The sequence below is a fragment of the Carassius auratus genome, chromosome 9, assembly GCF_003368295.1.
Source record: "Carassius auratus strain Wakin chromosome 9, ASM336829v1, whole genome shotgun sequence".
NCBI classification, from domain to species: Eukaryota; Metazoa; Chordata; class Actinopteri; order Cypriniformes; family Cyprinidae; genus Carassius; species Carassius auratus.
In genome coordinates, this window is record NC_039251.1 from 17,124,597 (window position 1) to 17,140,552 (window position 15,956).

At 36.5% G+C, this 15,956-nt stretch overlaps 2 protein-coding genes across 5 annotated transcripts in view; both read left to right on the forward strand.

Moving 5' to 3' along the window:
- The first annotated feature begins 802 nt into the window (after window positions 1-802).
- LOC113109340 (COMM domain-containing protein 6-like) lies at window positions 803-2,393 on the forward strand. The gene is made up of 7 exons (XM_026272956.1): window positions 803-904; window positions 1,163-1,221; window positions 1,400-1,465; window positions 1,565-1,641; window positions 1,806-1,974; window positions 2,065-2,217; window positions 2,302-2,393. The coding sequence occupies exons 1-7, from the start codon at window positions 880-882 to the stop codon at window positions 2,350-2,352; spliced, it is 600 nt and encodes a 199-aa protein (XP_026128741.1). The 5' UTR covers window positions 803-879; the 3' UTR covers window positions 2,353-2,393.
- Window positions 2,394-8,653: 6,260 nt separating this feature from the next.
- The window catches only part of LOC113108540 (TBC1 domain family member 4-like), a 34,161-nt gene continuing 26,858 nt past the window's right edge, over window positions 8,654-15,956 (forward strand). For all 4 annotated transcript variants that reach the window (XM_026271723.1, XM_026271721.1, XM_026271722.1 and 1 more), the window contains exon 1: window positions 8,654-9,622. In XM_026271723.1, coding sequence (XP_026127508.1) covers window positions 9,221-9,622 — 402 coding nt within the window. In that variant the 5' untranslated portion in view covers window positions 8,654-9,220. The remainder of the gene's footprint in view (window positions 9,623-15,956) is intronic.

Here is a 15,956-nt window from a genome sequence, read left to right on the forward strand (position 1 = left end):
ATAATGTCAAATTAAGTTACTATTGATATTTATATTATGACTAATAAATGTAGCATTTTTTTTTTTTTTTTTTTTATGATTAAGTTTAACTCATGAGTACTAAAGATGTCAAACAAAGAAAGAAGATTTTACTTAATGGCATTTTGTGAGATTACATTAGATATGATAGGGACTGGATGATTGGACTTTATATTTCTCATTTTTATTATCTCAGACATAAGCTAATTATTTTTCATTGACATTCACATAAATAAAAAATATAAAAATGGATTAATTTAGAATTCACTTGGGATGTCCAAGATGCACCTTGGGTGACCTTTTTTTTGTACCCTTGTTTTGTTCAGATATTTTTTTTTTCTTAATTATTTCTTCGTAACGCCAACCGACTGTGGTACTATTATTTTGAAAGGAAATCTTATTGAAATCTATCACTTCCGGTCTGGAACTGATTTTAAAGGGATTTATTTTACTGTCTATGATTTGTGAATGATGTACTGTTGCATTGTAGAGCATATAACAACGAAAAACAAATGTTAGAATCTAAAGTAATAGAAGAAGGTGGAAGCATGATGCTAGTAGATATATTAAGTAGTCTAAAAAGGAAGAATAATATTAGATTTGCTTTGTTGAAATATCTTAAAGATACAGGAAATTATATTATAAGACTATCGATGCTCCACACTCCAGTTCAGTTGGTGGCGGTAATGCACTAATAAACTAGTCTGCCAAACGCCAATAAACAGAAAGAAGAAAGAATAGTTTCTACTGGACTGAACTTTGACTGAACTGCTTTCAAAACAGTCTTGCATTTAAAGACTCGCTTTTAACATATGGTGAATGCAGTAGTCATATTGTAAATATCGCGATAGGTTTTCGAAGATGTTAGGACTGGATCTGTCCACTAGTGAGTAGAATTTGTTAATATTTTCTTGCAAATGTAAAGAGCAATGCAGCAGCGTGTGTTAAATTTATAGACTGTATAAAAACAAATTAAATTAAATCCCGTTCTGCAAAAGTTAACCATATATGAATATGTTAATATGTATTTTTCATCATGTGCAGTATAACGCTTGGTGATTTTCTGCACAGAACATAACTAATCGACATGACCTAACATTAATAAATTATAAAAATCTGATAAGCGGTGACTTTTTCACGGCAGGTGTGGATGGTGTCGTCGAAACAATCGAAAAGCTCCCAATAGACTTGTTTGCAGAAACGGTAAAATGTAGATCATGTAATAACATGGTCCAGCCAAGTAGTGGAAAGAAAATCATTACAAAATGCAACACGTCACAGATCATACTGACATATTATCGTAGCAGTTATTTAGTGAATGTACTATTTTTAAGTGTTGTATTGACTGTTCTGTCACTCGTCTTTTTATTTTATTTTCCAGCTTCAGTCAATCCTGGTTTATCTTCAGGATCAGAACAGAGCAGTAGATTTGATTGAAACCTGTGATGTAAGTTCACAAATCGACATCCCTGTTAAATATACTATAAATTAAGCATGCATGTACCTGCTGTTTTATGTCTTTGCAATGCTTTCATCTCCCTAACAGAAATTTCATAGAGTTGGGATAAACCTTGATCAGAAAGCTGTTCAAGATATTATAAAACTGATGACATACTATTTTAGGTACAGTATTATCTTTCTAAGTACAGACTGTCATTTATGTATATGTTTGGGAATTAAAAAGGCTTTTTTCGAATCCCCTGTGCATACACATGAAGCCTGTCAGTTTGTCTGGTTTGATATGTGCCTGTTGCATTTGATTTAATGAAAAATGTTTATTTATTCAGGTTAGCTGCAAAGAGCAATCTCAGTTCGGATGTCTTGGTCAGTAAATTGACTGAATGCAGCAGTAAATGGTCCAAATCTACGCTACCGGTGGTGCACCAGCTTTGGACTGAACGTGGTGCTCTTCTACATGCACATCAGGAGGTCCTGAATATGGCTAGTATTGGACAGGTGTGTCACATGATTCTATCTTGCAGTGTAAATATCGGTCAGCCACTGTTCTCTGTCAGGTTGTTGATATCAAAGCTTCTTCACTCTTAGCTTGTAGATATTCAGTGGAAGCTTGGAATGGCAGTGAGCTCAGATACCTGTCGGTCCCTCAACTCCCCGTTCATCTCTGTTCTGATGAAAATTGCAGACACATCAGGAAAGATGTCATATAAATCTTTTGAGATGACAGTTCAGCAGTTTCAGGTATGGAAGAATGCATTTTCCTCATTTCATTCAGCTCTGAACTGCTGCAATTGATCGTTGTCTTTCTGTTATTTTGTCCCTCAGAACTTCTACAGGCAGTTCAAGGAAATGGCCTCTGTTTTGGAGACTGTTTAATGTTTTTCTGCATGTGAATTTTACAGCAGTGATTGTGAACCATTTTGTCTAATATTGACATACAAGTACAGTATTTAACAGTTTAACAACGTAAATTTGTCTTTTGAATCTTGAACTGAGCTTTTATTTTATTCTACTGTTACAGTAGCTACAAGGTTAAAATTCTTACTTTATCCTATTAATAATGGTATTATGTTAGAAAATGTCATTTCATGTGCTTTTTTTTCCCTCTGTGGATAATCATAAATTTCCATTTCACATTATTATTGAACACATTATTAGGGGCCAAGCACCGAAGGTCCAAACTTTCAATGTTTGTATGCTAATAACTTTTGAACCGTATGCCAGAAAATGGAAATTATTTTTTCCTCTGAATCCTTGGCTCATGCCAAGTTTAATAACTCCAAAATTCAAAAATCGCAAGGTTTAGTTTTTTCGCTATTTTCAATTTTTCAAAAAACCTACTTTTTCAAACTCGTCCTAGACGGTTTGTCCGATTTTCACGAAAATTGGCTCAGATCATCTTCAGACCATGCTGGCAAAAAGTTATGGAATTCAAATTGATTCGTCAAACCGTTTCCGATAAACGCTCTAACAAATTTTACATAGCGCTTACAAAAACAGTCGTAAGGCTGTATCTCTGCAACGACTTATACTATTCAGACCAAACTTGGTACATGTCATAACAAGCATGACCTGAGGCTACATGCTGCGTTTCGGCGCAGCGCCACCTACTGGTCCGGAGATATGAAAACTGCTATTTTTGCTTATAACTTCTGAACAGTTTGTCCAAAAATCATAACATTGGTCTTGTTAGATTCAGGGCAACATGTTGAGTCGAGTGATATCCAATTTTACCATCTTGGCCATTTTGACTGTCGGCCATTTTGAATTTTGTGCTAAAATGCTGTATTTTAAGAACGCATCAACGGATTGTTACGAAACTTGGTATGGGTCATCAGCACAATGTCCTGAAGGAGCGTGAGAAGTTTCGAAACAGCGCCACCTAGTGGTGATCATCTTTGTTTAAACGCTTATAACTCTGGGTGTGGTCGACTTATTTTCACGAGACTCATCAAATTAGACTCCTGAAACCTTACCGAGTCCTACGATACCAAACATGCTAGGTTTCGCCTTACAGTTTGTGTAGCGTTGTGATTTAGCGCTTAAAAAACATTTGGCTATATCTTCGAAACCGCTTGTCTGATCTAGACGAAACCACCGTCAGAAGTTCGGAAAAATAGGTCGATAGCGAAACGCCAATGCCCAAGTGCAAAAATATTGATAGTAAGGGGTAGTAATATTCAATCAAAGTCAAGAGTCAGTCAATTTTTACGTGTTTTTTTCATGTAAATGTCTATAACTCTGAAGTGAATTGAGATATTTTCACCAAAATTGACACGCATATGTATGGGCTCACTCTGATGACACATGAAAAAAATGGTGGGACTGAGCCTCTTGGTGACGCTATAATAGAACAAAACATGAAATTCCCATTGACTTCAATACACTTATGTGAAATAAAAGGCTATACTAAACAAATGCATTGGTGTTATATTCCGAAACTCAGAATGTGCCAACAACACCATCCCCTGAAGGTACTCAAAATATTTTGAAAGTTATAACTCAATTTACATAAAGGCTAATTACTTTTGAAAAGATCTGGCTATTGACATGACACTGATATTAATAGATTCCTTGGGTCAAGCCGTGAACATAGATACCAAGTTTTCCTTATTTGGCTGAACTTCCTGTCCGCCATTTTGATTAATGTTGAAAACCTACTTTTTCGAACTCCTCCTAGACCGTTAGTCAGATTTTCACCAAATTTGACGTGGATCATCTTCAGACCATGCTGGCAAAATGTTATGGATTCCATGTCGATATACGAAACGGTTCTCATTTAGCGCATCAACGAATTTGCTGGAATGATGCCAACATTCATTTGAGGCTGTATCTCTGCAAAGCTTTGACATATTTGCACCAAACTTTGTATGTGTCATCGTCACCTCACACTGACCATTCCAAACTAATTTGGTAACAGCACCACCTATTGGTTACACGTGATAAGCCAATAAATCCTATTACTAGTTGTTGTGTTTATTGTTTTCAAGCCATTTTGCCTAAAATAATCTTAAAACTGTCTTAATTACTCATTCCTGCCGTTCGTCTGAAGCTTGCTTCTGTAGTGCTTGGCCCCGTTATTGCTGCTTGCAGCTATATTTATTATTGCTCTGCTTCTTATTGGTTTTTCCACTTTCAAATAACAAGTAACACTTATGAGATGCTTAATAACCTGAATTTCTTTAGAGTGGAAAACACATATATTCACTGAATCAATATTTTGTATTTGTTTATAGTCCTGTTGAATGTGTTGCACCTGATGAACAGTAATCACAGCGCTTAACAGTAGGGTGGATGTTGGATTTGGTTTTGTCCAAAAAAAATTATTATTTTTTTATATATATAAAAGGCATAAGTTAGACACTAAAAAAAAATCAGGTCATCCTGTTTTTTTTTTTTTTTTTTTTTAGTGTCTGGAAAAATTTATTTTTAGCAGCTCTGTAATCTTCTTCACTGCAGGGCTGATCTGCTCTTTTTGTTTTGGCTGAAAGATCCCATGTAAATATATTTGAATTTGACTTTGCAACCTGTGCCTATAAAGAAACTCTTACAGGCTAAATGTGATGATGGGCTACAGGGGGTCTCTGATGGGCTACATTTAAATGGGTCTCATGTTCATCTATTTCTGGGAGTGGTGCTTCTTATTTAGTGTCTTGTCTGAAACTGGCACTTATTCAACACTTGAAGACAACAATAGTAACACGAGAGAACTCTTTAAAAATGTGTTTTCATGAAAGCATACATAAAAATGATTCGAATTATTATGCTCTGAATCTGATATAAAAAAATAAAAAAATATAAAAAAAAAGTAAACCTTTTTCAAATTTGTCAGTTGTTGTATTTAATAAAATATATTAATATGAATTAACTTAATATTTAAAATACTTAAAGTTACTGAAGTTCAAATGATAGAAAGTGTGTCTGCAGTATACAATTTAGTATATAATATATTGGGCATTGTGTGCAGTATGCTGTATTCCACAATGCAATGTGCTTGGCCACCAGTTTGACTTATAACCTGGATTGAAATCCAGATGTTGCTGTTGATGTTAGGCTGGCTGCTTTTGCTGGTAGATCTTTATAAAAGTCTACCAGGTCATTAAAAGCAGTTTTATTTTCCGATTAAATAAAAATCACATACACACACATAAATTATTATTATATTATTAAACATATCTCTTAAGAGCGTTAAATAACATGTTTGTCTGTTGTCAGGTTTTCTACAGCTTGAAAAGAATTCTCTTTAAATGAGAGCTCAGCATCCAGGTTGTGTACTTCTGGATAACACAATACTCTTACTATTTCTACAATACTTATATTTCTATAGACTACTATACTACTTTATACAACTACTACTATACTACTATATACTATTTAATTTGAAGTATGCTAGTATTTGGTTCGAAATATGTCCAGTATTCTATCAAAATCCATTGTAACTCTGAGACAGCAGAGGGCGCCGTTGAGTATTCGTTTTTTTTTTTTTTTTGTGCAGTAGCCTACAATTTCTTTCTTTTGTTTTATAAACACGTGGCAGCAGGCATGTACTGGCCATCGGGACTACCGGGAGATTCCCGGTGGGCCGCGGTCTGGTTGGGCCGGTGCCTTATGTATTTTGTTTTTAAATCATTAATAATCGCAAATATGTTCGTTATTATATTGTTGTATGGTACAATTCCGGCCTTATGTGTCTCTCTCGTGAAGCAGTATGATGTTTTTTTTTTTTTTTAAGGTTAGTAACAATAATTTATTTAAAACATTACAAAAAGCAGTATAAAGAACAGATAAAACGACGCGTGCGCATGATGCTGATGCGAGCTGCGAGGCGTGACGTGTTCACTGCTCATTGGCCAATCAGAATGAAGTTCTAGCCTTGAAAAGCGGCCCATTACAACAACAAAATTAAATACTTTAAATAATAAAATATCTAAGCGTAATGGAGGGGCCGAACGTTGAGAGAGAGAAAACGACAAGAACTTGAGGCAGATGCCAAATGTGTCAAGATAAATAAATTATTTGCTGGAAGGCATCGAGCTATAGACTCAGTGATCTATATAAATAACTTTTAAAATTCTCAGCTCTCAGGTTCTGTCCATTTTATTACAAAATTCAGACAATACCGTTTTGGCGTAAAATAAAATGTGACGTGACAGATCGCTTTAGCGCCTCAGTTCTAGTAAACCGATCATCTGTTACTTTGTTTAAAGATACAGTACAACTTACAGAAATGTATATATGCCTCATAAATAATATCGATCAATCAGTCATCAGTCAAAACATCAGGAGAACAATTATTTCACAGAATGTTACATTTACCTCAAGAAAGCCATTTAAAGACCATAGCAAGGTTAGCTGAGATTGAAAAATAGCCATAAGAAAGGAGTATTTTGCTAAATATGTGCACTATAGTACATATTTATTATATTTTTTTTACCTGTCATTAAATAATTGTTATTATAATGAAAACTGCATTACATTTAATTATTTTTAACATTTAATAATACAAGCTGATGCTCTATGTCTCTGTATATTTACAGCATTTATGGGAGATATATTTTTTCAATTTGTAATCAATTGAGAAAAAAATCTCTTAAAGTGCCAGGCAGAAGCCTTATACCTACTGTCGGTCTGTGTCATTAATGTGAACAAAAGACAGAGAGAAATAACTCACTGCTCTTGAATAACAGCTTTAACAAGGATATATGTGTGTGTGTGTTAAGTGAAGTATTTTATATTTGGATATGTAATATCTGTACCTGAAAACGGTGCTATTTATGATCTTTTTTTCTTATTTTATTACTGACTGTTACCTTGTCTTCATTAATGTTTGAACTTAATAGTTAGTCTTTTATTGTGGTATTGAAATTGGAATTGTGAAATGAGATTGCAGCTTATTTACAAAGAAAACAATAGCAATTTTATTTGTATGTTTTTATTTTTAGCAGGGCAAGTACAGTTTTGAACACTAGCATTGAGCTCTGCATTTGAACATATCAGCCAGTCTACTTCAAGGATTTTTAAAGGCCTTTGATTATGTTAAGAATTTTTTTTTAAATAAATCACTACACAACTTTCTTTGTCTTATTTACTCTTTTATTTTATTGTAGATCAATGGTCTTTATAAAACATTTAGTGTAGATCAGTGGTCTTAATACTAGCCTACTATAAGCAGACAACAGGTCAGAGGTAATATGTGTAATATAATTAATTAATAAAAAAAAAGTGTTATGTTGCTGCACTATTAGATTAATAAGAAGCACATCAGTTAAGACCTTTAGATATTTAAAATAAAGCCTGATAAAATCATTTGCATTTTCTTTGTTTATTATTTTAATATTTTTTCTTGGTTTTGATAGTAATACATTCTAATCAGTAATTTTACATGCAGATTAATGTATGTATAGACGTGTAGTGTGTGTGTGTGTGCGTGCGCGCGCGCACATGTTTACGTGAATAGTGGGCCGGTCTGGATGAAGTCCAGGGCTGATTTTTTTGTCCCAGTCCAGCCCTGCGTGGCAGTAGAAGTGAATCATGTGATGATGTGTTTCCAGTTTGGATACTGCACATGCAGTATTTAATATTGCTAAAATATTGCTCAAATTAAACTTCACATGCATAGGAATACCTTTGAATTCACAAAGAATTTTGCAAGTGTGATCACCTTAAACACACCCTGAACCTCACCCTTTACTTGCTAGAAATGTGAAGAATGCTTTGTCCACAGTAAGTCTCTGAACTGAGTGCAACGCTGACTTTTTTAAGTGTTTATTTTCCTGATAATATGTTTGGTTTGAGTTTAAATAAAATTAGTGTATTATATATGGGAGACTGGGGCTGGTTGTAACACAATATAGGCAAAAGACGTATTTTCTTGAGCAAAAGGTTTAGTGGTTTTGTAAAAAAAAAAGGGGGGGGGTCTAGGGGTTAATAATAGGGCTCTGGGGTTAATGGGAGTGGGGCGGGGGGGCTGGGTGTGCAATAATTAATATATAACAATTATATCTAACAGAATATCAACATTTTTTTATATTCATTGGAGTAATGTGAGAAAGCTGTAAAACCGTTTAACTATTAATAAATCCTAAGTCTGGATAAAATCGACTTGCTTTCTTCAGTCAGGCCAGTGCCGTGTGTTTCCAGAAGACAGGGGAGCCAGAGATCCACACACACACACACACACACACTAAAGTGAACGCCTCTCCTATGGCTGCTGCGGCCACTCCTCCTGGAACAACAGCACTCTGTTCTCCAACGCCGTTAAATGACACCAGAACGACTGAAAAGTGATGTAGAACGAGTTTAAAGGACTCCAGCTGGTCTGCGTCTGTCCGCTGCGGCGTCCACACACACACTCCGAGGCGCTGGGACTGAGAAATCTGCAGGAATAAAACGCGCCTCCTTCAAGCAGCTGTGTATTGATGCACGCTAACGAATCGCCTAACTTCATAAATGGATTATTCGAGCCCTCAGACCATTTGAATCAATGTGTTTTTTCTTGAAACAGTAAACTGTCCTTGGAACAAAAGCTAAAATCATCGCCGCATCTTAAAAGCCATTACTTTTGTACTTACGCTCTCCAGGACACACGATCCTCGCGCACTTTTGACTAAAGCGTGAGTGATGTTTCAAGCTACTTTCGCATAATACTGACCCGTGCATGCATATATTTAAGCATTTAGCAGTATAAAGGCACTGAGTTGTTAAATAAAGCAACTAAAGTCTTTGTCCCGGAGCTCTTGGAGAGATGGAGGGACAGGATGGCAAAGGGAATAATGACAGTAATCAAAAGGCAGACAAAAGGTTTGCTCTCTGGTACATGGGCTGGTCGTCTCTGGACAGGCGGACCACGCTGCCCATGCTGCCCTGGCTGCTGGCGGAGATCCGGAGGAAAAGTGAGAAGAACGAGTCCGGTCCCGCACAGGCCAGAGAAGTTCAGCTGTATCTCTCGCCTCCTCTGATCCGCTGTGTGCCAGCTAACAGCAGCAACCCCTCCGTCTTCATATTCGAGCACAAAGCGCAGTTTATCTCCAGATTTATCCACAATAGCAATGACTTGTCTTATTTTGCCTACCTTATCAGAAGTCAACCCGATAACCCCGAGTCTGAGATGGCATGCCATGTGTTCAAGGCATGTGATCCAAACCAGGTATGTACAGTCACTCATTCAACTGTTTAAGTGTTTTATCTGCTAAATGCATTGATCACAGTGGTTATAGTTTATAAATAAATATTTTCTGAGATTTGGTTATTGGTAGGCCTATCTGTTCTACAGATGAATTACATAATTTTTTTTTGCAGCTTAAATTGTTATATATTCTTAAAGATTTGTATTTTGTTTTATGATCCCATTTGATGAATTTTTCTTTTTTAACAATATTCACACTTTTTCGAATTATCTATCTATCTATCTATCTATCTATCTATCTATCTATCTATCTATCTATCTCAGGGTAGCCGTGGACTTGGCAACATTGGTCTATCTATACCCTGCACCATGACAAAGTAGCAAATTACTATCATTGTTTTGTTAAATTATTTTTAGAGGGTCACGTGGTACATGGAAAAAAATAGAAGTATGATACATGGCTTGGAGATATATATATATATATATATATATATATATATATATATATATATATATATATATATATATGTACCGTTTATTATGTATATATATGTATGTGTGTGTGTGTGTGTGTGTGTACATAACACATATTTGAAAAAAGTAATCTTCAATCTCCATTCCCCCCATTTTTGGAAAGCAATTTTATAATAATTTTATAACCATTAATAAAAATGAACTTCCACAATGCCTGTCAATGCACCCTGACGTTTAGTCTGCTGTATGATTGACAAGTCTTTGTCAGTTGGAGAAATGCCAGGATGTAGGGCACCGTTGCACCAGAGGAATTAGATTTACAGAGCATCATGTAAAGTTGGGTCAGATCTCTCCTGGCACATGCAGAGGAAGGATTAATCAGATCAGCTTCAGCTAGACAATACACACTTAGAATATTGAAATCCCCCTCCCGCTCCTCTGCTTGCTAGCTGTCATACTGCCTTGAAGCAATAAGAACAACCTTGATGCACTGCACTAACATCTGAGTTCTTGGTTTCATGGTATTGATTAGAGATTAGTTGTAATGTGACCCTATGTTAGTCTACTGCTGATCTATATTTGAGACGCCTGTTCAGTGCACTTTGTTGGTCTGAGTAAAACATGGATTTAAACATACACGTGAGTATATGCAATGATTTGCTATGCATGTTATTACACATTTACAAGCATATATTTTTGTTGCTCTGTGAAATTGAGTTGAAAAGTAATGCCTTTCTTTGCACTTGCTACATTATTTATGCTATTTGTACTTTTGTTGTACAATCTCAGAGGTAAAAGTTCTTTGAAGTGAATGTGAGGAAGGGAAAGTTTTGGGCGTCCTGTGAGTGCACGCTGAGCTCCAGAGGCAACATACATCACCGTCATGTGTTATGCAAGAACAACAGGCTGGATAGCAACGCGTGCTAGATGGTCCATGAGGAATGTGTCTTAGCTCACGTCTTAAGATGGCTGCTGGCTCATTCTGAAGTGCTAGCGTGCACTATAGACTGACCAGTGTTCAGAGGCCAGCATTTCGCCATAGAAATATCTCCTACTCCTAATGCAGCCCGATCAATCCTTTCCAGATGCCTGCGGTGAGACATAGTTCAACTTTTAATGCTGCGAGGGAACCCACTGGTCCCTTATTTATAACTCCATCTTCAGCATGGAATAGCCCACCCAGTGTAAGGGCAACAAAGTAAGGTTGTGTTTCGTTTCATAATGATATACAATGTGCACAAAGATGCCTGGCCTCATTTTACTGATAGAAATGAAAGGAAAGCATTATCTATGATTATGCGGTAGTGTGTTGTTTATGCTGTGGGCAAGAAAAAATGGCTGGGGTCCCTCTGATGCATTTTGTTCATTGTTTATGCATTTTAGATGGGGCTGTTTGTTTTGCGGTTTAGAGCGATCATCAAAGTATTAAGCAAAATCAATGTTGTAGAGGATATAACCCACTTAGACCTCCAAGTCGGAGTTTTTTAGAATACAGTACAGTGTCCTATTTTATCCAGCTGCCCTGAATACCTTCCTGGGAAGCATCATTAGAATGACTCCTGGCATGCCAGTCTACATCCGGTACAGGGCTTGACTGGTGATTTGACCTTCCTTGTGTCTTAGATTAGCTTGAGTTGTGTTTGGTACCATTTCAAACTAGGGGGTGTTGTGGGGTTCATAAAAATTTAAGAGAGATACAAAGATTTTGCAGAGTATATTTTTGCAGCCGTCAAGGTTAATTTGGGCTTTCTAAAGACCGGTCAAATCTCAGAAGATTACTTTATTCTTTGTTTCTTTTGAATGCAGTTTTTTAGCAGTGTGGTGGAAAAAATAATTCTTCACATAGTATAAATGTTTTTCACGTGAATTTATGAAGGGGTTCCTTTGAATGGGGAGCTTCATATTTTGGGGTCCATGTCATCAGGAACTTTAAGAACCTCTTAAAGTTGAGGTTGAATGAAGCTTGACCTTGGGCCCTGCAAGACTGAAAGTGCAGAATCCCAACCACTGAAGTATTTCATAACTGAGCCTGCCTTCAAATATTAATGAAAAAAATTCCTCATAATAAAAAACAAAACAAAAAAAAAACAATTGTGAACTTGCTTAAAACATGAGGCATCTTTCTGTGCTCTTTTCTGTCTTTTATGTGGCTTGATTGGTAGGATTCTAAGAAGCCTCCAGTACTTTTTGCATTTTATATCTTCGTTTTTAAACAGAATTCTAATAAATTCCTATTATTAACCCTTTAAACATGAGGAGTAAGGTCACGGCAGCACATTGATGAAATTTTGCACATTCTTTAAATCACAAAAGCAAAAATAGTAACAACCTTGTGAAACAGGTCATATGCACTAATCAGTGGATTTGAATTTTATATATTTTTTTTATGAAATGCAGGAATTTCTTATTACAGCTCTTTGTGTTTAAAGAGATCATATAAAATAATCAGTTTAAATTATTAATCATCCAGACAGTTATGATGCGTAAATCAAAGAGGCTTAATCTTCCTCAGCTGGTTGCAAGCCTCTGTGTCTTAAATGCATGTCTTAAAAAGCTTTAACCATACACCATAGCCCAAAAATGTTTGAACAATTATCTGCACTTGAAAAAGCCATGAATGCCATTGCATTAGGTTACATCATGTAAACCCAAGTGACATTTATCAGTAAACATTAGAATGCTTCACAACAGCAGTTTGCTTTAAATTGTAAAAGAATATACATGCTATTCAGAATAATAACAAAGTATTTGGAGATTTTCTGACTGTCCTACAGTAGTAAAACATGAACATAATTAACGTAGTTTTTGTTACGCACACTCTCTTTTTTTCCTTGCATGTTTTGTTCAGTACAAATTTTTAATTAGACTAAATGCGGTTCTAGCATAATTCATCTTGTAATTAAATATTTCAGACTATTTAGGGTTTTATGAACACCGTCGTTGATTTGGTGAGGACATTGAAGTTTTGTGCAAATGGTTTCTCTCTTCTTTTCTTGCACACTGGGCTTGTGTCCTAAAAACAGCAGAATGCACTGCCTTTCCTCTATCAGATAAAAAAATCTGCTTTTGGCAGATTATTCAAGCTGGTTAAACTAGGTAGTTAGAGACTTTTTGGAAATCTCTAAGTGTTCCCGGGAAATAAGTCATTTGTCAGTTGAAAACATGCAGCCACACCCTTTGTGCTGCTTACACAGGCAGCCAATTGCAGGAGATGGTTGCTTGAATGATTGTTTGCTTTTCCCCTGATCTCAAGGAGGAGCCTTTTTCTCCCAGCTGCACTGTGATTTTCCACAAGTTAGCCTTGGGGTTTTAATTAAATGTTTGCATTAAACCAAGCCATATTTACTGAGAGCTGTGCAGTGGACCACAAAGATCTAAGTTGTCTTGTAAGAAGTGCATACAACCAGTTGCAAAGTAAAGAAAAGTGCTGCCTGCTCATGCAGAACTTGCTTCTACAATGCTGGCCTGTTCTGAGTGGTTGCCAGGGTGTTGCTATACGGTGGCTAAGGCATTCTGAGTGGACTACTGTATAATGTGGTTTGTAGGGTTTTCTAGATGGTGTCTTTCCCATCATCAAGTCTCTGGTTTCATTTATAATTCAGGTCCCTCCTATGTCTTTGCACACTCTTTATTTTCAGCTAGGTGCAAATTCTATGTATGATTGCTTCGAAAAATAATAGCACACTTATTCTCAATAAGCCACATCTTGAATATCAAATTATGTACTTAAATGGGTTAGGTTTTTGTTGTGCCTGGGAACCCATAAAAAGATTATTTATATTATAGGTGTAGTTCCATGCACGTTATTGGGAAAGCAATGTGTCATATGTCCTGTGCAGATGTTTGCCTCTAATGTGAAAGTTTTCACGGGTTTCAGCACATTTGACAAACATACCTGTCTTTATCTTTGTAAAGATAGACCAGTTAGTTATGTTTGGCTTACTCTCTATTACTGCCTTGAACAAGAAATCCATGTGACCTTGGTTTGGCGCCTTGTATTTTTATGCAGCAAACCCTCTGTGGCCATTACGAGGCTTTAGTTCCTGTAAGATTTGTTTGTATCGACTGGATTCTTGTTCACACTACTGCTTTGCGCTCTTTGTGCACTTTGCAACATGCTAATGAGCTTGGTATATCTTACTTTGAAGAAAATGTCACCTTCATTTGAACCATGACTGTAACTGTTTTTTTTGCTTTAAACAGATTCTTGTTAAAACATCATGTGCTCTACTGTTTGTCTTCTTTAGTGTAGCTACAGGGATTTACAGTTTACAGAGTATCAGAAGTGAATCTTGTACCAGGCTTGTTGTAATCGTGTAGATCAGGCCCACCAAGCATGCTCTTCCAGTTCTAATCTGAGTGGGCCTGGTGTCTGTTTAAAGATTGTGGAGCTTCATTGCTTTTCACCTTGAGTCTTATTGGCACCAGGCCCAATTCTGTCACCAGACTGCTTTTTCTATTCTCTCAACAAGATGTGTCTTGCTGATAAATCAGTTTTATTTAATGTTGCCATAACCTTGTATACACTTGAGCTGGAGAGACGTGGCAGAATATTTCTGAGCCAAGTAAAGGCACAAAAGATCATGGTGTATTTAAAGTTATATCTGAGATTCATTCACACCAGTTTTTAACCAGAAAATATGAATATAGAGTTGAATGTGGAAAGTAGGGACATGGCCTACCAAAGTTAAGAGGCTACTGAATAATCCCTGCCATTTCTATTGTTCCCAACTGTGGCTAAATGTATTAAAGCTACTGAATTTAATTCATGTCATGTTTTAATTTGTAAAATTAAGTATTTTATTTTCCATAAAATGTTCACTTAAGTGTTTTAAAGGACTCTGTCTAGCTCGTGACTGTGTATGGGTTATTACATGGGAATTATAAAAATGCTGCTTTAGTTAGTGAACCCAACTGCCATTTCATTGAGGAGCAACATCAAAAAAGCTAATTAGAACCTCAAGTTTCCCAAAAATGGTGCATCAGCATTTGTGTGTTGGATTGACAAAATGTTCTTAAGAATGAAATTCTTCTTAACTCTTACACCCACCAAAAAAACAAAAACAAAACAATTTAAGAATAGTTAGAAGGTGTGTTTGAAAATGCAAAACGTTCGTATGCATTTTCTCAATATTGTTGTGAAGACAAATATTTATTTGAATTTGAACTGATTTGAGTTCCAGAAGATAATTTTCTGCGATTTATCTTATAAAAAGTATTTATCACATTTTTGTGAAATTAAGTTTTTTTTTTTTTTTTTTTTTCTTGAGTTTCTCAGCTGTTTGAAACATGCGTGCATTAATATACAGTTAATAGGATTTCTGATTATTTTGTGTGTACGGTGTTACTGATTTGAAAAAGTCTCAACCACTGTTTAAGTCAAACCTATGCCCTTGTGTAGAACAGTTCGTTAGATAACGGACAAGGAAGTCAGGCGTGGCGAAAAATGCTCTTTATTAATTCAAAATAAAACACGATAAACAAAAGTAAACTGCGGCTCGGCTCTCTGCCTCTAAACATATAACCGCACACTGACTGCTCAGCTCTGCTCTCTCCAAGATCCCGCCTCCTCTCGCCGGTCTGCTCGGTGCTTATAAATCCTCTCTCCCCCAATCACTGGAATTACAGACAGGTGTCAATCATTAATCATTTGACCTCCTTATTACCGCTTGTCCCCACATTCTTTCTCCCGCTGCAGTATTTTCGGCTTCCCACGCCCCCCTCGCCACATACCCCCACCGCCCGACTCAGGCCGGGGAGCACTCCGGCCTGCAGCAGCCCCCCCCACCCTCCTGGAGAGGAAGTCGGCCACCGCCATCTGGGCCCCCGGCCTGTGGATCACCTTGAATTTAAAAGGCTGTAAAGCGAGATACCAACGGGT